The sequence below is a fragment of the Hyperoodon ampullatus genome (assembly GCF_949752795.1).
Source record: "Hyperoodon ampullatus genome assembly, chromosome: 18".
Lineage (NCBI taxonomy): Eukaryota > Metazoa > Chordata > Mammalia > Artiodactyla > Ziphiidae > Hyperoodon > Hyperoodon ampullatus.
The window spans coordinates 5590258-5613136 of NC_136931.1; the positions used below are offsets into that span (position 1 = coordinate 5590258).

At 45.5% G+C, this 22879-nt stretch overlaps 1 protein-coding gene across 1 annotated transcript in view; it reads right to left on the minus strand.

The window, feature by feature from the left end:
* Positions 1–22879, minus strand: part of CDH13 (cadherin 13) — a gene marked incomplete at both ends in the record, with an annotated part of 1025013 nt that overhangs the window by 224484 nt on the left and 777650 nt on the right. Inside the window, one exon of the mRNA XM_079724018.1 lies at positions 12970–13148. Coding sequence (XP_079580144.1) covers positions 12970–13148 — 179 coding nt within the window. The remainder of the gene's footprint in view (positions 1–12969; positions 13149–22879) is intronic.

The following is a 22879-nucleotide window of genomic DNA, read 5'->3' on the forward strand; positions in this document are numbered from 1 at the left end:
GCCAGTTACTCAGGGTGGACCCAGCTCCAGGGCTGGCTCTTATCCTGCCAGAGCGGAAAACAGGTTATAAACGTCCCGCTCCATTTTCTACCCTGCACAACAAAAGAAGTGGCCAGCAAAGCCTTCACTGTCCCCCTCTGCCTGTGGGGACATTCGGTACGCTGAGTGCTTTTTGATGGTGTCCGCCCTTTTCTGTCTCTTCAACAGGAAATCTGCTCTGTGCTGGGTTCAAGAAACCCCTCTAAAATCCTCCCGCCCAGAGAGCCCTCAGAAGAGAAGAACCAAGGGCCATGCTCCGTTTTTCCATCCTCTGGTTTCTCTGTGGAAGGACATGAGCTGGTGGACACTCTGGGCCCTTCCCCTGTGCCCTGTGTCCCTTCAGAGGAACAGGTCCTTCTTCCTATCTTGCATGAAGGTAGCTTATGGGCCAAGGCTGTCCTGCTGTATCCTCCTGCCCTCACTCCACCCCAGGGCAGTGGATGGAGATACTGGGCTGTGAGGGTGGCATCTCCCCAGCTGGCTCTCCCTCTGCGTCTCTCTTTCTTCCTCCTGCCATCTCTATCTGCCCCAGGCTTTGCCTCTCTGCCTGGGAGAGGATTCCTGGGGTGGGCTCCACGCAGGTGGGTGTAGCCTGTGGTTGTCCCGGTCTGCCTGTGACTCAGGGGGGCCAAGTCTCTAATTCAAGCATAAAGGATCAGCAAGTTTCCTTGGCCACAGACTCACGGCTCTCCTTGTCGATCAGCTTCATTGGTAACTGAGCCTATGGCCTGGTCTCCAGTTGTCCTGTGTCTTATTCCTTAGGGGGCTCTAATTTGGGAGGAGAAAGAAGGAAGGGCATTGTTCATGGACTCCTAGCACCCCAACACTATAGCATTTGCCTGAATGAAGAAAGCCCTCACCTTCTACCCTTTGCCTAATTAATGAGGATGTGGCTGGTCTCATCAACATATATCCAGCACCCGTGATTACAGCTCTCCAGAGGATGCAAAATCCACACTCCGGTGCAGACTCTGTAAGGCACAGAACTAAAGCAGAAGCAACAGGTTCTACCGTGCCCTTAATGAGAACTAATGAAAGCCACCTCCTGCAGGCAACACTGGCATTTCCTTCCACTGACTCAAGTGGGCTGGTTGGGTTGGATGGCAGACACTCCACCTTCCACATAGGCCCCGAGCTATTAAATGATAGGCCTGATAGGCCTGATAACAGTCTGGCCAAGCGGACTTCACCCCTGGATAGAACACATCTGTGTCATCCTCAAGTCTCATCATTATTTTGTTACTGGTAACAGTGGCTACTATTGGTTGAGAGCTTTCTACGTGCCAAAGCTGATGTATTTCACATGTCATCACCTCCGCTCTTCCAAACCATGCAAAGCAGGTTGTATCAGTTTCCTATGGCTGCTGTAACATCTTATATAACTTAGTGACTTGAAGACAAAATGGGTTTATTATCTTGTAGTTCTGGAGATCAGAAATCCAAAGTGGGTCTCACTGGGTAACATCAAGGTGTTGGCAGGGCTGCGTTCCTTCTGGAAGTTCTCTGAACTTGTTTCCTTGTCTATTCCGGTTTCTGGAAGCTGCCTACATCTCTTGGATGGTGACGCCTTCCTCCATCTTCAAAGCCAGTAGCACAGCATCTTGAAATCTCTCTTTCTCTCTCTGACTCTGACCTTCCTACTTCCCCCCCTACAGGGACACTTGTGATTATATCAGGTCCAAATAGAAACCCCAGGATCATCTCTGCCTCTCAGTATTCTTAACTTAATCACATCTGTGAAGTTCCTTCTGCCCTGTAACCTAACATATTCACAGGCTCTGGGGATTAGGATGAGGACGTCTCGAGGGGGCATATTCTGTCTACCCTATAGGTCACATTATAAGCACCATTTTAGAGGTGAAGAAACTGAAGCTCAGAGAGGTGAAGTGACTTGTCCAAGGTCACACAGCTAACAAGATGCAGAGCCAGGATTCCTCCTCAGGGCTCTAAAATTCCCAGGCCCGTGCTCTGAGCCATTACACCCCACAGCCTTTCTAACTGGAGAACTGAGGGAAACCGAGTCAAACTTTTCAAATGTGTGAAGAGGCTCAGAGCAAAGAACAAAGAAATGCCTGAATAAGTTTTATAAACTATAAGGTTGTCCTTTAGGTGTCCAGATTTTCCCCTCAATATGGTCTGTGCTTTTTTCTCAGCAGCCTGCGGGGAGTAGACAAAGCAGAGGTTTGGGGGTCAAGTCCAATTCTCACATGGATTTCCAGCATGTGAATCAGGAAGGTCACGTCAGCCCTCGGGAACTTGGCTACCCCTGTGGAAAATGGGTATGGTGGTCCTATGAGGGTTATGGCCCTGACTTAATGCCTGGCTGAAAAAATAGATGCTGTAATTGTTCACACCGTAGATGTCTGGGGGAGTACAACATACACTCCCCCGTGTATTAGATAATCGAACACTGAGAAGAGGTAAGAATGGAGTTTTCCATTCTTCCCCATCCCAGAAATCCAGAGCTCAAGGAGACAGAAAACAAGAATTAGAACCCAAGGAGTCTTCCATGGAGTAAAAGAAGTCTGCAAAACAGGTTATAAGACACAGGGGAGCAAATATCTAAAGGAATTTAATCTTGGTTCCTACTTTTGAGGTCCATAAATAGAGATGCTGTTCATTGAATTTCAACAGTCATTTCTACAGCTGTTCTTTGCAAAGGTCAAAAAAAATTTCATTTCCCATGGCTGTCTTAAAAACACAGAAACACACACCACACTGTATCTATTAAGCTGCCTGCTGGAACCGATGAAAGGAAAGGTAAGCAGCATAGGTACCTGACAAGCAAAGCCACTGCCATGGCCATGGGGCCTGAAGAAATGAGAATGCTTAGCATGTCAAGTGGGGAAGTTTTGACAAGATTTACCTTAATACACCCTTAAAAACATTCTTTCCTGACATTTTAAATGTGTTGCCTGTGATCCTAGCAATATTGGCAGAGGCCACGATGCCTGGTATGATTCCCACTGTTCTGTCAATGAATAAACTGGCTCACATAGGAACCAGCGTCTGAACCCAAAGGTGACAGTCATGCTGCCCCTTGAGCCATCGTGGTGTGGTGTCCTGACTTGGAATCCCCTGCCCTCAAGACCCAGATATAACTGCATTCCAAAAAGATGAACAGAATTTTATTTTCATTACCAAAACAATACACAGTCACTGTACCCAAACTAGAAAATACAGATAACGGCAACAGCTAACCCAAACCTGTTATGCTTCTAAGTATGTGCTTGTATTAATTCATTTAATCCTCACAACAGACCGAAGAGGGAGACTATTATGATTCCCATTTTACAGGTGAGGAAACAAAGGCACAGTTCCAACCATAAGGGGTTTGTTCTCTGTTTTATGCCACTTTCATTCAATGGAGCCCTCTGGGAGCATTAACAATGACGTAGGAGAAGAATATTTAATGACATGGACATGAAAATTATGGCTACCAGTTGTTCAAGCTACTAATGTTCCCAGGATCACAGATATGGTAAGAGGTGGGGTGGGGGTGGGGAGGCTGAAATTCAAACTCAAGCAACCTGAATCTGAAGACTGTCATCTTAGACACTGCACTGCAGGAAAACTAAGATCACTTGCAATCCGAAAATGACCATTCCTAACACATTTACACATACCCTTTCACATCTTGGACTGTGATGATATATGTTATGGACTGAATGTTTCTGACCCCCTAAAATGCATATGTTGAAGTGCTAACCCCCCAGTGGGATGGTATTGGGAGGTGGGGCCTTTGGGAGGTAATTAGATTTAGATGAGGTCATGAAAGTCCCACTAGTGTCCTTATAAGAAAAGGAAGAGAGACCAGAGCATCCTCCCTTTGCCATGGGAAGACGTAACGAGAAAATGGCCATCTGGGGCTCTCACCAAGAACTGAATTGGCCAGCAACTTGATCTTGGACTTCCAGCCTCCAGAATTGTGAGAAATAAATTCCTGTTGTCTAAGCCACCCAATCTCTAGTATTTTGTTATAGCAGCCTGAATAGAATAAGATGATGATGATAAAGATATATATATAAACAAAAAATCATAGCCTATGTGGTGCTTTGCGAACTGCTTGTTAACATATGTGAAAATCTTTCCATATCATCATATGTTCTTTTACCACATCATTTTACATGATTTAATGGAAGCCCAATGTAGGAATATTGCACAATTTATCGAACAGTTGAACAGATCCTCAATGCTTGGACACTTAGTTTAGCTCTTTAAATAAATACAACAAAAACTCCCACTGGTGGATACTTGATTATGTAGAACTGCTTAGTCAGAGAATACCAGGGGCATTTAAAAAAGCTATTTGATTCTTATTGCCAAAATACCCAACAAATAGGGCCAATTTGTATTTCCAAACTAAGGCAGGAGAGTACCTTTCTCCATGGACTTTTTGCACCAAGTTCTAGAAGCCACCTGGGCTCTGTAACCTGGAAGAAGGCCACCTGGCAGGCACTGAAAGCCCACATCTTAATCAGCGCAAAAGCTGCCTCAAAACTCCGTGTTTTGCTTTCCTGTGTTGAAAAGACGGTTCAAAATCGATTTCCTCTGTGAGGTTACCATCCAAATAAGTAAAAATTTTGATCCATATACTGGGGGGGAAAATGCATGGGCTTTGGAGACAGGCTGATTAGGGTTATATCTCAGTGACATCAAGAGTCTCCATCTCCTACAAATGATAAATGCTGGAGAGGGTGTGGAGAAAAGGGAACACTCTTGCACTGTTGGTGGGAACGTAAACTGATACAGCCCACTATGGAGAACAGTATGGAGGTTTCTTAAAAATCTAAAAATAGAACTATCATATGACCCAGCAATCCTACCACTGGGCATATACCCTGAGAAAACCATAATTCAAAAAGAGACATGTACCACATTGTTCATTGCAGCACTATTTACAATAGCCAGGACATGGAAGCAACCTAAGTGTCCATCGACAGATGAATGGATAAAGAAGATGTGGCACATATATACAATGGAATATTACTCAGCCATAAAAATAAACGAAATTGAGTTATTTGTAGTGAGGTGGATGGACCTAGAGTCTGTCATACAGAGTGAAGTAAGTCAGAAAGAGAAAAACAAATACCGTATGCTAACACATATATATGAAATCTAAAAAAACCAAATGGTTCTGATGAATCTAGGGGCAGGGCAGGAATAAAGCCGCAGATGTAGAGAATGGACTTGAGGACACAGTGGGGTGGGAAGGGTAAGCTGGGATGAAGTGGGAGAGTAGCACTGACATATATACACTACCAATGTAAAACAGATAGCTAGTGGGAAACAGGTGCATAGCACAGGGAGATTAGCTCTGTGCTTAGTGACCACCTAGAGAGGTGGGCTAGGGAGGGAGACGCAAGAGGGAAGAGATATGGGGATATATGTACAGGTATAGCTGATCCACTTTGTTGTAAAGCAGAAACTAACACAACATTGTAAAGCAACTATACTCCAATAAAGATGTTAAAAAAAAAAGAGAAAAGAGAATTCAAACAAAGGAAAGTGCTCAGCTCAAACTTCTTAAAAAGACTAACGATACTTTTACAATGGAAATGTTAACACTGCATTTTAAGGGCCTCATTTGGAGACTGTTTGCATTTGCAAGAAAAAAGCAAGCAAAAGGGCTTCCCTGGTGGCGCAGTGGTTGAGAGTCCGCCTGCCGATGCAGGGGACATGGGTTCGTGCCCTGGTCTGGGAGGATCCCACATGCCGCAGAGCGGCTGAGCCATGGCCGCTGAGCCTGTGCGTCTGGAGCCTGTGCTCCACAACGGGAGAGGCCACAACAGTGAGGCCCGCGTACCGCAAAAAAAAAAAAAAAAAAGCAAGCAAGAAAAAGAAAACAAACCCTCCAAACTGACCATTAGCTACTTTTATTAGTTGTAGATTGCGCTGGCTATGTTCAGAAAAGCTGGCAGATTTCAGCTGATGAATTTCAGTCTAGCAGCCAAGATGATCGACTAAATAAACCAGTTATCAAATGTTAGGGACCTTTATCTGATTTTACTTTGTAGTGCAGCCAGACATAGTTTAAAAACATAGACAGAGCTATCAGAATGAGGGGCTGAGTATGGTTATATGAAAGAATAAAACAGTGCCCCCAATGAACCCAATTTCGTTTAGTAGGATATGGTCCTGATTTTCTCCAAACATTTCCCCATTTAAGCAAGAGGCCCAGATCCTTATGACCATCCTATTCACCAAGGTATTCTTAGTGCCTAGTGCAGTTCCTCACACAGGGTACGTATAAGGTGAATACATTAGATTGCTGGATGATTACACAAGGGCAAGAGTAAGGTCTCAACTAAAATAAAATCATTTCTTCTGTTTATATACCCATGCTAGGGTGTGGATCTTGCAGTAAGTTCTGAGATAGTCTGTTACCTATGTACTCATAGATACAAACTGAAGGAACATAAGCCATCCATCCCTCCAGTCATCTCTTTATCCGTCCCTCCATCTATCTATTCATCCATCTATCCCTCCATCCATCCATCCCTCTGTCCATCCCTTCTTCCATCCCTCCTCCTCCATCCCTCCCTTTATCCATCCATGCCTCCATCCATCTCTTTATCCATCCATCCCTTCATCCAGCCCTCCATCCATCCATCCATCCATCCATCCATCCATCCATCCAACAAATCTTTACCGAGTGTCTTATTTACCTGGCAGTATGTTTGGCAATGGGAATACAGAGATGGGACAGAGATCCAAGATCTCTTTCTTTAGAAAGGGTATGTTCTGGAATGGTTTCAGAAAAGTGAATGCAAGAGCTTATAATGGAAAATACACCAAGTTCCAAGTCAAACTTGATGTCTAGTAACATCAAACTCATGATAAGGCAAGGGCAATACATGGTCACTGCAGCTGCTCTCACGACTCAGCTGTGAATCCAAGGAACTGCAGTACAACCCAGCCCAGCACTGGCAAAAACGAAGAGTCATGACTCACAGAATAAAGTGAACATACTCTGCACCATCTGGGGAGACTCTTCTTATGTCTGTGACATGTGGGTAGAAACAGTACGTAAAGCTCTCAGCAGCATTGGATGGGAACTGGAGCCCGAGTTATCAGCAGTCATAGGAAGTGTGACAAATGGTAACGACTGTACCATGCTTTGCTATCTGCAGAAGGAGAGGGGGTTGTGCACATCTCAAAAAGGCGATACAGTTGGTAGTGCAGATGTCATTACCAGTGATTACTGATGAGGAAATGGGCTCAGAGAAGGTAAATGATTTGCCCAGTGTTACACAGCTGGCCAGGTGGGGAACTGGCACTCACAGGCAGCATCCTACAGAACAAATTACACACCAAAGGCATTCAATAAATGTTTTTTTTTAAGAACTATAGTCTCAAAGTTGGAAAAGACATTAAAGATATAAGCTTTACTGGTTAACTGAATCCCTTCTGTTATGTCCTACAAAGGGCAGTCTGAGTTTGACTGTATCCTAAACAGGGAACTGACTAACCACTCTTAAAATTTACTACTAAATCAGTAATGCTAATGATGATAGCTTGTGTTTATTTAGAATAGACAATGTGCTTTACATATTTTGACACATCTGACCCTCACCAACAACCCACTTGAGGTAGGTGCTGCTATTCCCATTTTATAGGTGAACACCAAGGCACAGAGAGGTCCAATAACTCACTGCTATGGGTTGAAGTGTGTCCCCGCAAAAGATATGTTGAAGTCCTAACCCCGAGTAATTGTGTATGTGACCTTATTTGGAAACAGGGTCTTTGCAGATGTAATCGAGCAGCGATGAGGTCTTTAGGGCGGGTCTTAATCCAGTATGACTGGTGTCTTATAGGAAGACACAGGCATGCACAGAGGGAAGACAATGTGAAGATACACTGTTCCAGAAGAAGGACATGTGAAGATGGAGCTAGAGACTGGAGTGATGTGTCTACAAGACAAGCAATGCCAAGAACTGCTGACAACTACCAGAAGCTAGAAGAGGCAAGGAAGGATTCTCCTCTAGAACCTTCCGAAGGAACCTGGCCCCCCTGACGCCTTGATTTCAGACTTCTTACCTTCAGAGCTGTGAGAGAATAAAATTCTGTTGTTTTAAGCCACCCAGCTTGTGGTACTTATTACAGCAGTCCTAGGAGACGTGTACACTCACCTAGGTCAAAAACCAGATAAATCATGGGGCCAGGATTCTTTCCCCAGGTCCCACCACCTAGGTCAGCAGGAACACTGAAACATGCTCTCCAAAGGCAGGAAGACCGTGCAATTCACAGCACATTTGAATCACCTGGGTGGTTCTTTAAACTACTGACGCCTGTGTTCTACCCCCGACGAGACTGATTTTACGGATCCAGCTTTGTTTGGAGCACTGGGGTTTCTAAAGCTCCTCAGCAAAGTTTGAGAACCAGTGTCCCAGTTGATTCCACTCTTCCCCTCTAGGGGAGTAAGCAGAACAAATCCACTCTCTCTTTCCAAAGACCAGCCCTCCTTAAACAGGAAGACAGCCCTCCTGTTCCCTCTGAGCCCCTCTTTTCCAGGCTATACATTCCCAGGTGGTCCACTATCCAAAGAAGGCCCGCAGTCAACTGTGCTGCCCCAGAGGACTCCTGGTCACTGTGCCTGCAAATGCACCCGTTTTGGGGGAAGCCACAATGTAGTTAACCTTGGACAGAAAGCAGGGACTGACCCACTGTCCCTTCCACCGACCATATCATTTTCCACCTGGCCTGGTGTTCTCCCCAAGGTCACGGCTCAGTGGAGGAGGAACATCTCAGGGAGATGCCCACTGGACAGACAGCACCTGCTGGGCAAGGCTGGCCCACAGAATTGGAGCCAAGGCAGAGGCTGATCGTAGTTAGGAGGGAGAGGAGGGGGTCAGTTATGGGTCCTCAGAAGATGAAGTGGATGAGCTGCCTTCTAGCATGTTCCCATTGCCTAGGGTGGGTGAGAGATGGGCGGCCTCGCTCCCGGCTCTGCACTGCAATCGGGTCCAGAGGCTGCCATGACACCCTGGGCAATGAAAGGAGGTCACCTGGCCAGACAGCGGCCTGAGCACACAGAGGGGCCATACGTTTCGCGCTGCCTGCCTTTCTCTCCCCCCGACACCCTTCCTTCCCTTCACCTCGCATTAAAGATGTTCCTGAGCTAAGGACTTGGACTATGCAGGGAGGACACGCTGACACAATCCTCTCCTCCTCAGAGCGTGGGGAGGAGCAGCGCAGTGGGGGCACCTGTCTCCCCTGGCCCCGCTCAGGGCGTCCTGGGAAGAAGAAAGGGAAGCAACCACAATGGCAGCATTGAAGAGCACTGAGCGGCGTCCTAGCCTGTCCTCCGTGACAAGCCTCAGGACAGAGTGACTGTGTGACAGGCAGGGAAGGTGGACGGGCAGGTTCCAAAGAAACAGAGCCTTCCCACCTCCCTCTTGGGGTCCTGTCGGGGGCCTCTCTGGGAATGTACTAGATGGAAAATCAAAGTGAAAACTTTACATCAATCGAGCTCAGGTCAATGCTTGAACTTCCGGAACCTCCACTCCCACAAGGCGGGGGCCAGACAGGAGCAAACCATTTGCGAAATCTCAGGGGCCCCAGCTCTAGGAGGAGTCCCCATCCTGTTTGTTAACACCCATTCAATGCGCAAACACGCCATCTGAGTTACTGTGAGTGAATACATGGTAACCACACTTAACATTGGTGTAAATCACATCAAAGTTTGTAGGGCTCCCAATGGGATATTTTCTTAAAAACGAATGGTGCATAAATCTGTTTTAAGTGTTCTGCCCAGATGATCCAGAAGGAGACTTTTGAAACCACACCTAAGACAGGATGCCTTCTCAGAAGGTCTCCAGAAATAGTAGCAAACAATTCCATAATCCCGCTGCGGGAACTTGTCATATGGACATGAACCCTGGGAAAGGTACAGTGAGATGAAAACCCTGCAAACTGGAACATACTCTTGGGAAGTCTGACACACAAGTTCTGTCCCTTTAAAGATAAGTAACTTGAAGTCACGTTTTACCGTTTCAGCAAACTTGCCGAAGAGGATCTTAGCACAGCACTAGTAAACAGACAAGCCTTGCCTGAATTCAGGGACATTTCTTTCCTTCAGATTGTAGCCATGTTGCCTGGGTCAACACTGAACTCTGGAAACCCTCACAGAAACATGTCACTTTTCATTCATTTTCACTGATTTTCCAATTTTGGTTAAATTGCGTTGATCTTTTTTTCCTTTTTGGAGCTGTTTATGTATTGTAGCTGAAAAGGCTTACTTCAATTCCCATAGTAATATACTTACTGCTACTTAACAAAAACCCAAATGACAAGATCATGAACTTGAGACACATTTATCCCCCAAATAAACCTTAAAAATGGAATGATCTAATATATTATCATTTTGATTTATAAATAGAGACTTACAAAGCATTTTCTACCAGTAAAAAGAGAAGCTGAGATGGAGAAATCACCCTTCTCTTGTAGGAAGAATTTGCAAGTGCCTTCAGGAGAATTAGAGGTTATGGGAAAGCTGGTGTGTGTGCGTGTGTGTGTTCTCGCACATGCGTGCTGGGAGGGGAATAAAGGGAGAAATGCAAAGTTCTTACTTGCCTCTGAAGAAGATAATACGTCAGTCAGGCAGTCATAAAAATAGGGAGGTTTGGAAAAAGAATGAGAGACAAAATGGAGGAAATGGACTTAAATGTTCTTTTTTCTGCTTCCTATTTTTAACGAGAAACGATTACATTTTCCAAGTGACAATCAGAGTTTCAATGCAAATTTCAATCTCTTCCTCCCTTTCCAGTAATTCCCCATTTCCAGCTACTGTTTCCCACTCTTCACATGTAAAATCTTAGTGTCATCTCCAATTCATTCTTGCCAGTATGCCAAAAACCCTATTATTAGGAGTGTTGAAATTGTGGTAGGTAGTGGGCAAACAAACATGCAGATGATCACAATCTCTGTTCTCAAGAAATGTACTGTCTAGGCCAGCGGTGCCCACTAGCACTTTCTGTGATGGTGGTAACAGTCTCTGTCTTGGCCAGTATGGTGGCCACTAGCCACACAGGGCTCCTGAGCACTTGAGATGTGGCTGGTCTGACCAAGAAATAGACTTTTACATTTTAATTTCAAGGATGTCAATTAAAATTTAAATAACCACATGTGACTATTGGCTACAGCATCAGGTCTAGACCAAGAGGAAGGGGATATTCTTGTGGTTTTTTTTTTTTGCGGGGGGTGGGGCACGCGGCAGGTGGGATCTTAGTTCCGTGACCAGGGTTCGAACCTGCGCCCCCTGCATTGGAAGGCAAAGTCTTACCGCTGGACCGCGAGGGAAGTCTGATAGAAGGGGATATTCTTTAAAGAGACAGATGACAGTGTAAAGGAGTATGTGACAAATGCCATGTGAGGGCTACAGGTCAGAGCAGTCAGAGACTGGAGGAGGAAGAAGGCTGTGGAAGACTCAGAGGTGGAGCACCGCCTCCTAGATGGGGCGGATCTAACCCAGAATCTTGTGAAGAGCTACAGCGAGGAAAACAGATAGGAGAGGAGAAGGCATTTCTCACCCAGGGATTTTTTAAATCAAAGACACAGAGGGGAAAATGTACAGGACTGTGAGGGAAACCCAGCGCTCGTCATGGGCAGATGGTGCTTGCAGAAGTTCAGGGTGACTGCCAGGGGGCACGTCCATGGAACGATGCCCTGCTGGGAACAAGGGATCCCAGGATGGGGGCACATCTGGGGGCGTGATGGAGGCAGAGAATCCTCAAGTGGGTTGACATGCTGTGTGAAGGGCCAAGAGGCTATCCTATGGAAGGTAGCCTGTGGGGAATGACAGGGTGGCCCTGGAACTTGGGAAATAGGCCAGGGCCAGCAGACAAATGTAGGGGATGTAAGTGGGCCAGGAACACATGCCCCCCTAAGTGCGACAGCTGTTACCAGCTCCACCTGACTGTCACGAGTGGTCTGACCCATCGTCCACATGTGGAAATTGGGGCCCCGATTTCCAGAATTTCTGATTTTCAGAAAGGCTAGAAATTGGAATTAAAAAAAATATGAAATCAAAATATTTGGATATGGCGACTAATGTGAAACTTTAAAACACCCTGGGCCAAACCAAAGAGCAGGCATGTGGGCTGACTGAGGTCCACAGGGCACCTGTCTGTGACACATGACCTGGAAGATGGGTGAGGTTCCATAGAGACGGCCTTGCAGGACAAGAGCAGAGACTGAGGGGAGAGAAAGGCTCGGGCGGAAACACTGGCGCAGGCAGCAGAAGGTTTGAGAAAGAAGTAAGTCAAAGCTACCTGACTCTGTGACAGGGAGGAGAGTGTCAGTGATCTGGGACAGTCACTTCGCTCCCCCTCCCTCCCCCACCCTCCTGGCAAGACAGGTGAGGCAGGCAGAGCCCACAGTCGCTGGGGCCTCAAGAGTAAGTGGTCCGTGATGTATGGTTCCCAGGGGGGTAAGGACAGGGGGGAGGGATACATTGGGAGTGACACGTACACACCACTATATATAAAATAGATAACTAATAAGGACCTGCTGTACAGCACAGGGAACTCTACTCAGTACTCTGCAATGACCTATATGGGAAAAGAATCTGAAAAAGAGTGGATACATGTATATGTATAACTGATTCACTTTGCTGTGCACCTGAAACTAAATCAACTATACTCCAATAAAAATTAAAAAAAAAAAAAAAAGAGTAAGTGGTCAGTGAAGAAACAGGCATCGAGTTGAATGAATGCAAATAACCACAAAGGACATGGCTTTTCCAGTGCGTGTTTTCTGGGCTCACGTAACATCCCATCACCCTTGACAGATTTTCCCCAATCCAACCATGTGTAAATATCTCATTTCTGCTGCTACATAAAGTGCCGCTGACGGAAGCCGCACATCTTCCCTCATGTGAAAGCCATGTTCAATTCTCATGAAAAAGAAGTTGTGTGCTTTTCAGCTCACCTCCCGGTCCAGCAGTGCAGGTGACACGACGGTGACAATGTCTCCTTTCTCAGGATCGATGTAGAACATGTTGGGAGAGGGCTTGTCAGGCGTCTGCTGACGGATATTATACCGCAGGAGGGCATTATCCGTGGCCGGGTCGTCCGCGTCAAAGGCTGTCATCCGCATCACCGTGGTCCCTGAGGGGGCAGGAGCAGGGGATGGTCACTTGGGGGACAGCGATGGGCGGAGCCCCTCCCCGCACCTGGGCAATGGCAGTGGAGTGATGTGTCAATCACTTTCCAAATTAAAAAAGCAAAACCTTTCCCTGGCTCCGTTAGGTTTTAGCTTTCCTTCCGCCCTCCCTCTCGCCTCCATCACGTTAAAAGACCTGAAATAAAGAAATCTTTGCTGTTCAGCAGATTGACAGCTTAATTTTTCCTTCTCCCGATATGCTGTTTATTTCCACGGGCTTTCATTTCATTGTGGATATGGCTCTGTGACAATGGCCTTCATTTAAAAATCTCTTATTGAATGCCTACCACATGGGGGGCCCTGGGCTGGGTGTCGGGGGAAAAAGAGGTGCCAAAAAGTCACATTGCTTGGGGTCTGGCAGGTCGGCACTAAGCAGGAGAGTGAGCGTTTGAAAATAACACAGATGTGGAATTTAAGGGAAAAAAAACGTCATGAAGAACCTAGGGGTAAGACAGGAATAAAGACACAGACCTACTAGAGAATGGACTTGAGGATATGGGGAGGGGGAAGGGTAAGCTGGGACAAAGTGAGAGAGTGGCATGAACATATATACACTACCAAATGTAAAATAGATAGCTAGTGGGAAGCAGCCGCAGAGCACAGGGAGATCAGCTCGGTGCTTTGTGACCGCCTGGAAGGGTGGGATAGGGAGGGTGGGAGGGAGGGAGACCCAAGAGGGAAGAGATATGGGATCATATGTATAACTGATTCACTTTGTTATAAAGCAGAAACTAACACACCATTGTAAAGCAATTATACTCCAATAAAGATGTGAAAAAAAAAAAGAAAATAATAAAGCATTCACAGTGCATTGAGAGAGGGTGATGTGAATACGGATGAGAACAGCCTCATCTAACCAGAGGCTCAGGAAAGGTCGCCAGTGCAGGTGGGTGAGTAGGTGTAAGCGAGGGGAAGGAGGGCGCCTCAAAGGGAAAGGTACTGCAGTTAATTCCGGTTACAGGGAATGGGCGTGGGTGTTACTTGAGCACGCTCTGTGCGTAGCCGCAATGCTGACACTTTAGAAGCAAAGATGGTATAAAGACGAGAGTGATGGAGACTATTTGATTATAACAAGGTTGAGAAGGGTGTCGGATACAGGTCTCGCTCACACACAGCTGATATGAAGGGTGACTGGCATTAGGTGCTTTGGAAGACAACTGGATACCAACTAGTAAAAAAAAAAATGCATTCACTCTCTTGGCATTTACCCTCAAGAAACACTTGCACGTGTCAACAAGGGGTTTTGGCAGGGATGTTTACAGAGGATCCGAGAAACATTTGGAAAGAACCTAACCATCCAACAACAGAGGAATTGCTAAAATGATGTTATCCCTACACTGTGAAATATTCTGCAGCACTTAGAAAAGGTTGTACATCTAATGTGCTCTAACATGGAAGGCTCTCCAAAACTGAAAAATGTCAAGTTGGAAAATGTTATCCATAGTATAACATCATTTTTATGAACCTATTTGCACACAGAAAATTCCACAAACTTTATGCATATATTTTTCAGGTACAGTTTATGTCCATAAATGGATAGAAGAAGGTCTATAAGGGTGAACTTCACACTGGCTTTGGTGGTTAAATCTGGGAAAGGAGAGAGGGCACTGGAATTAATGGTGATGCAGGGACGAGGGAAGATGGTGGCCAATCTGCAATGGTTTGATCATTTTTACAAGGAGCATGTATTATTTTGTGATTAAAATTTAATTTAAAGGGACCATAATTATAAATACCAATAGAAGCATGGTCTAGAGTGGAATCTGGCACATTTACCTGCGGGTCTTGACAACTGCGAGCCACCATGTTTGGCTCAGGGTGACATGCCCAACTCTAATTGTTCACTGTAGTTTACTCTTCTGTGAACGTAGGGCCCCATCTTCTGATTCTGAATCCTCTGAGCCCACAACATGTGAGCTAATGGGTAAGAGATGGAACCAGTAGACCTATCGTCCCCAGCAGGAATACTCATATACAGAAAATATTCAAGCTTAAAGGAAACACAGAGTTCATCTAGTTCAGTCACCATCCCGGTATTCCTTTCCCTTTTATAACAGTGCTTCTCAAGCCATCAAAGCCAGTTTATTTTTTTCCCATAATCAGAATCAGATTATCAGTCATTAGGTCCGAATGATCAGGCAAACGGATCTGACCATCCTAAAGTAAGATCTATCTGTTAAATAGTCTCAGTTCATCTCATCAATTTGTTAAATAGTCTCAGTTAATTTCACCAATGTTGCCATTAAACCAGATGCATCCAGACACATCTTCTACTCTGTGTTGTGTCTTTGCCCTTCTTTGTTTCTTTGTGAAACTGTCACAGGGCAGGCCTCAGGGACAGTGTCAGAATAGAAAATTCTCGGCACATGCAGCCCACTTCCTTGCCCCTTGCCTTTGGAAGATGTCAGCAAGCCATCTGGTTCCTGTGCTATTGCTCACTGAGCTGCACTGTGGAATCAGGGTTCTTTCTCTGCCCAGTGGTCCAGGCAGCCGCTGCCAGCCTGTCAGCGTTAGTGTCAAGGGTACACTCATTTGCCTTCCTGGTCTAGGAAAACAGGCCCACTTGGGGGTCTCTGTCAGAAATGAAAGGCGACTTCCAGGCTCACATCTCACCCTGGGCCATGCTAAGTGAGCTCCATGCAGGCAAAGACCTGGAAGGAGGCCTCCACACCACGGATGTCACAGGAAACAGTCCTCAGCTAAGTACCTGTGACCTGGTGCCCTGCACTTTGTTAGTGTCTAATGAATGCTTGACTGATGGATCTGTGCCCTATTTAATATGCCTTTAATTGAAGTCAGACACGAACAGGCAAAAGAATGTATAAAAAAAATGAAGCCATCATGGTTTGTGATTGTCATGGCTTCATAGGAAGGAAAAAAAGACCTCTCGGGGTGATGAATTTTTAGTTTCCACTAGGACATTCATTGATAATGTCTTTTTTGGTATTATTTTTTACAGATTTGATAATATGGGATGATAAAAAGTTATCCTGGAATACTCCCAAGGTTACACAGAAGATGTTTTTTATTTTAATGAATTGTTAGGGAGCAAGTGAACTTGGTCTTAAGCCCTGCCTTTGTCTTTACCCTGCTATGAACACACACCTGGATTTCCTTCTGAGGCCCACTTGTGTGGACAATGAGCATTGCTTAAGTCATCTAAATAGGTTTGCAGCATTGAAGAAAATGACCTTGGGGTAACATCTAGGTTCAGGTCTTAACTAACTGTGTGAACTTGAGCAAGTTAATCAACCCTCCTTGAACCTCAGTTTCCCCATATGCCCCCTCGTAACCTTAGGACATTAGTAACACTTTTCTCCATGGTCACTGTAAGGACTTGATGGGACAATACATTAAATAACTCGGTGCAGTGCCTGGTACGTTAGAGTTCTGAGGAAGATGCCTTTTATCATCGTCCTGTCCTGGGTTCTGAGCCCATCATGGTGGTGCAGGCCATGACCTCAGACAAAGGAGCTCAGAAGTAAGTTGTCCGTAGAAAGCAGCACCTGCTATGGCAGGAGTCCCAGTGTCCCTCATCTCAGAGCTGCCCTGCCTTACCCTCTCCCTCCCGCCTTGTCCACAGTCTTAGTTTATAGATTTGGGTTTCGACTGTGGAGATCACAAATCTATGATAACACATACACATGCGTGTGCATGCACACACACACACACGCACACACACAGACACTCACACACACATTCTGGAGCCGCCACTGCTTCTCCATACGGCACTCTAGTCCTCCTCTAGGATCAAGGCTCTATCCCGAGTCCCAGGACATCTGATGGGCCCGACACCCTGTTCTCAACTACTCCTGCTCTGGGGGCTGGATCATGATTTTCATACTTCCAGGCTCTGCAATGGTTGGATAAGCCTCCTAAGTCAGCATTTCCTAAATTGTTTCCAAGGGACCCTGGTTCCATGGGTTCATCAGAGAAACACATTTGGGAAATACGCAGAAAGCACAGGTGAGCAGGTTTCCCTCTTGGAGAACTTCCTAGCATCCTTAATAAGCACATGCATGTTGTAAATCTCCATGGGAAAACAGAATCTGTAGAATTTCCTAAACTTCTCTGTTGATGGAACCTCTTCATTTTAAGAACTTCTTTATGTGATGGGTCACATGGTCCTAAATTTTGCCCTTGGGGGACACAGACTGTGTTCTATTCACATTTACAAGCTGGGTAGCTATCACTCAATAGGTCCTCTGTCAATGTTCTTTGGGTAGAATTGCACTCTTGCAACTCACCATAGCTTTGCCTTATTCCACAGTGACCGGAAGCCATGGATAACTCATTAGTGAGAAGATTGGACAGCACTGCCTGGACATTTTTCATAACCAGGCATGCTCCCCCACTACCTCTGAGCTCTTTCCTCCCCCCCCCAGAGGTCCTTGTTGGACCTGGGTTTAGCAGACATACACCAATTCCAAGTCCAAGGCTGATGTCCAGCATGTAGGCACCAGAACAGTTGTTCCAGGGCCTATGGATGGCCCCTACGCCTTAACCTTGCCCACGCCCACAGTCTGGACTCTGAGAAGAAGGGCTCATTTATTTCCAGCAGCCCAGCGGCTTCTCATCTGTGCTTATCTGGTGCCTATGTGTGCTTCCTGATGGCAGAGAAATGATAATTATATGACAGACACACGTGTGGGTCCTCCAGGTAGTACACTTCTGTCTTCTTCTCCATCACAATATTCTCCCATGTGTCAACAGAAATGATAATCACTCTGTCACTCCCAGAGCTAGATGAACTAGCAGTGGTCCCTCCAAAGCAAAAGAATTACAGGCTGCTAGCTGAAAGCCTCAAGTCAGGCCATCATTTTCTTTTGTCGAAGGACATGGCTGCCAATGTGATAGGCTGATAAACAATTAGGAGAGTTTTGTCTTGGCCAGTAGCCCCTTCCTCTTGGTTGTGTTTCTCTGATTAAAGACATGTGCTGCCTGGTGTCATGACCTTGAAGCCGGTGTTTGAAGTTCCGCTTCCTTGTGATTTCAGGCATAGTCACACCCTTGAGAAGTGGAGTGCAGCTCTGAAGGTGAGGGGCTGTTTTCAATCTCCAGGTAAGGTCAGCCAGCCTCAAGAGTGGGAGACTCCAAAAGACAGCTCGCTCTGTGCCACAGTTGACCAAATTCTACTGTTCTTGACATTTCTTTGTCTTCATCCCCAAACATTTCCTTTACATGATCAAAAGTGTCAGGCTTTTAAAAAAAATGATATTCCTATAAGTGAATAATATATCGAGACATGGACATGGACATTCACGTCTGTATTTGGCAGTGAATACACTTCGATAGCACAGTCGAAGCAACTGTGTGCTTTCCAGGGGGATGCAAAACATAAAAACCGATATGCTCAGAGACGGCAGGCATCACTAAGTGAGCTCCTTAGATGTGACAAAATGTCACGTCATCACAAAGCATCCAACTCATGAGAGGAGGTAGGGCATTCTAGCCCCACCCAAACATCTGTCTCTGTGACTGAACTGTCTCAGGGATGCGCCTCAGAGGTTACTTTTAAAAGAGAACATGGCCACAGATCCGGCACAGCATAACCCACTCCTTCGTGTTTATTCCCGTGTCAGAAGGAAAGCCCTTAGACTCTAGGCACCTTGACTTGTTTAGCTGGGTGGGAGGGATACAGAAGTATCACGGAGTATGTCTAGTCACACTGACACTGATTTGAAACTAAATTTCTGTTGGAGTCCTTCAGGTTGAAGGGGTTCTGAGCATCCTGATTCCAAACGCCCAATCAGCATTCTAGATGTGGGATGACAAACCAGCCAGTGTGCCCGGGGCTGAGGGCATTCCAGGACAGACCTGGGCAAACCAGAATAAGTGTGTCACCCTATAGGCCAAGTTCTGCTATCAGATACAGACATATCTCATGGTCATGACTGTCAGAGTACAAACATGAAAATCGCTGCCACTGTGACATCAGTGGCCCGGGACCGGGACGTGCAACTCCCCACTGGTCAACCAGGCTGGGACTGCTTTCTGACCACACACGTGGACACAACCCAGCTCTCTCCCAACAGCTCTTGACGGCGAGAAGAGAACCAGGTGAACAAATGCAGGCAGAACAGTGTTAGAGGCACTGCTGAGGATGTGGGCTGTCTACTTTCAAATCCTGCCACACCAGGAACCATCTGGATATCCTCGGGCAAATTCCTTTACTTTGTGGAACCTCAACTTTCTCACTTACAAAAGAGCATCTCCCTTAACCGGCTATCGTAGCGTTGAATGAAATAATGCAGTGTTTCTCAACCTTTATTTTTTCATGATCACTAATATCTAATAAGACACCAAGAGTCTTTTTAGATATTTTTTTCCTACCTGTCATCCCCTGCCATAGATATCTATGATGGCCCTTTGAGGACCACAAACCACTGTAATATCTCATGTTTTTAATGTCCCCCCCAAGCACCAATTTTTTCCCTCTTGGAGGTGATAATGTCCCCAATGAGAACATTAAAAATTTTAATTTTAAATTTAAATTAAAAATTTTAAAAATCTTTAATTAAATTTTAATTTAAATTTTTAATTTTTTGGTAAGTTTTATTGATATTTTATTGACTGCTGCCATTTGCAACTCAGTTCTGGCGGGGGGCCCCATTGCCATGACGATGGTGATGGGCCAAACGTCTCATGGGACCCAACCACATAGACTGCAACTCATACTAGTTCTGGGACTCACACACAGGATCTATAGAAGCAGAGATCAATTAAAACCTCATAAGGAAACAATCCCTCTCTTCCCTTAGATAAGCCTAGAAACTTCTGTTGAGCACATGCATGCATGACTCATCTTCCTCTGATCTTGTCAGTGTTTCCGTGTACCCAGGAATTAATAGGGAAACTGTCAAAGATTAGTTGACAGAAGATACCAAACCAATCTGATAGGTATCCAGAGGCAGCCCGCACTCTGCAGCGCATGCACTCCTGAAAAGGCGCCCATGGAATGAATCGTAAATAATGTCTTATTTCCCCATTGACCTACGTTAGCATTTCAGACCTGCTTTATCTTCATTTGAGGGGGTGTCCAATCAGAAGCTGCTCCTCATAATTCACTTTAACTTTTTCTGCTTACCTCCAAAACACTCGGCTAGCAGGTGGGGTGGGGGAAGGAGGTGGGCTGTCTGCTGTGGGTGAGGAGACTCTTAAAGCCCTGCCTGATAGTCCGGAGGAGAGAGAAGAGGTGCTCTGACTCTGACTCTGACTTTGGTGGGGAGAGAAGGGGGAAAGCAGGTTAGATCCAAGGCCAAGGCCAAGCTGGGAGATTCAGCTTTGTCACCATTTCTCCTTTGGGGGCCTGACCCTCTGTTCCCCAATTATCTAGGGATTGTCATTTACCAGCACAAAGACTCTCTCGCAGTTTTCATTTGGTGGTCAGGCTGTGCCTTAGACCTAAAAAGTTCTTGATAATGCGAGTTTTGATGAAGATGCCAATGACCTTTGGCCTCTCTTTTGACAGTAGCCCAGACAGGCTGGCCCTGAGGGTGTGGCTCTCTGGCCCCATTCCCAGAGTGGGGTCATGGGAGCTGGGTCAGGAGTGAGAAGCTCAAATGTCCACCCAGTGCCCACACGGTCACTTACATGAGTAAAGTGATTTTGATACAGTTGGGAGAGGTGGTGGCTAACTAGAGGGTATATGTCCGCCAAAGGGGCAGCTACCTTTTAGTTCAGGGTAAGTACTGCATTTCTGAAATGCAAGTCTGGAGAAGCCAGACCTTCTGATTTTTCAAGACAAGGTGGGAATTTGGATTTTCATATAAACTGTTAAAATATTTACATTTTGGACACTAGTTCAAATGTAAAATACAAGAGATCACTGAGTGGGACTAAGAAAGCCAAACAAAACAGATCATGGCAGGCTTAGTCCCAGGCTCACCAGTTTTCAACCTTTGGTCTTGACTGTAGGTAGAGGCAAGTCTTTCCCCCAAAGACAGTAACTAAATATTGTTCCTATATCCTCTGGTGATAGATTACAGTGTAAGAAAACGGCATATCCACTATAAAGAGTTCACCCTTCTTCCTTCCACTTCCCTTTTGGGACAGGGAAGTTCCCCTGTGTGGCCCCAGCCCCAGCCAAGTGGGAGGCAGTAGAGACACAACAATACAAACATGTGATGCATGTGTCTAGTGCTAACTTATTTGATCCTATAGTAACTCCAGGAGGTATGTCATATTGTTAAACCCATTGTACGGGTGAGGAAACAAAGACTGAAAAGGCCATATAGTCACCCCGTGAGCCAGGATTTGAACCCTGCTTTACTAAAGAGACTGCGGCTCAGACTGTGAATTGCTACCCAGCATCCATTCTTCCTTGCTTCCTCAGTAACATAACTCTGATTTTAGCTGGCCACATTGCTGACTAGGTGAGATGCTAGATGTCCCAGCTTCTCTGCCAGCTACTGTGGCCACTGACTAAGGTTTAGACAATGAGATATAATTAGAAGTAAAGTGTGTGAGACTCCTGGGAAGGTTCCTTAAAGGGACCTCATCCAGAATGTGTGTGCTTTTGTAACACCCTCTCTCCTCACTTCCTGATGCCTGGGATGCAGATGTGATGACTATTATAGCTTCAGCAGCCATTGTGGACCATGAGGTGGCCCTTCAAATAAAAGCCACATGATAGAAAGGTAGAGCAGAAAGACAGAAAAAATATGAGTCCCCGAGTCTCTTATGACCATGGAGCTTCAAGGAAAGCTTGGAATTCCTCCCTTTGGCTTTGTTTACATGAACAAGAAATAAATGAAAGAAAGGTGAAAGCCCATCTTGTTTAAGCCATCATCATTTTGAGTTTGCTATTTCATGTGGTCACAACTAATGTTCTCCGCAAAAGGAGAAAGTAAAGATTGAAGAAAATAAACACATTTTATTAAATAGTTTTACTCTAGAAAGTAAATTTTGTTGCTTTAGCCTAGAGCTAGAGGGCAGTAATTTAGACAAGTGTAGAAACATCTAGTCACAATTGGTAGGTATTTTCAAATATTCAAATTGATTTCCACTCACCTAAGTCATCTTGAATCCAGAGATAATCTTTCTATCAGGGGGTAAGACTGTCCTATTAGTAGCCCCCAGCAAATCATAACTTTGTATTGTCCCTTCCACCTGGACTGTGTGTTTAGCCATCTGACATTCTCTGGCCAATGGGACACATGGAAACATACAAACAGAGGTTTGGAAGTACTTGTTCACAAGAGCTTGTCCTCCTGGAAAGCAGCCGCCATCTAAAGATATCTGGGCTCTCCTGCTGGAGGGGCCACATGTCTGGAAACTGATGCTCCCTGGCCGACATCCCTAAATACCCATCAGACATGGAAGTTGAGGCCATCTTGGACCATTCAGCTCCAGCTGAGCTTCTACGTGACAGCAGTCACATGGCCAACCTCAGGCAGGACCAGCAAGTGAACTGCCCCACTGAACCCATCCCAACTTGCAAAATAATGAACTAAATGGCTGTTGTTTTAAGCCACTAAGTTTTGGTGTGTATCATTATACAGCAATAGATAACAGGTAAAGGAGTGTAAGTGGATTAATCTTCACATAGAAGCTAGAAAATATTTTATAATTTAAAAAAGTGTGGAAGTTGCCATTTTAACTAACCAAATAGCACACCATATTTAAGGGATGGACCAAACTAAAAAGGGACAGGTACAGGCAAAAAACTGATGAG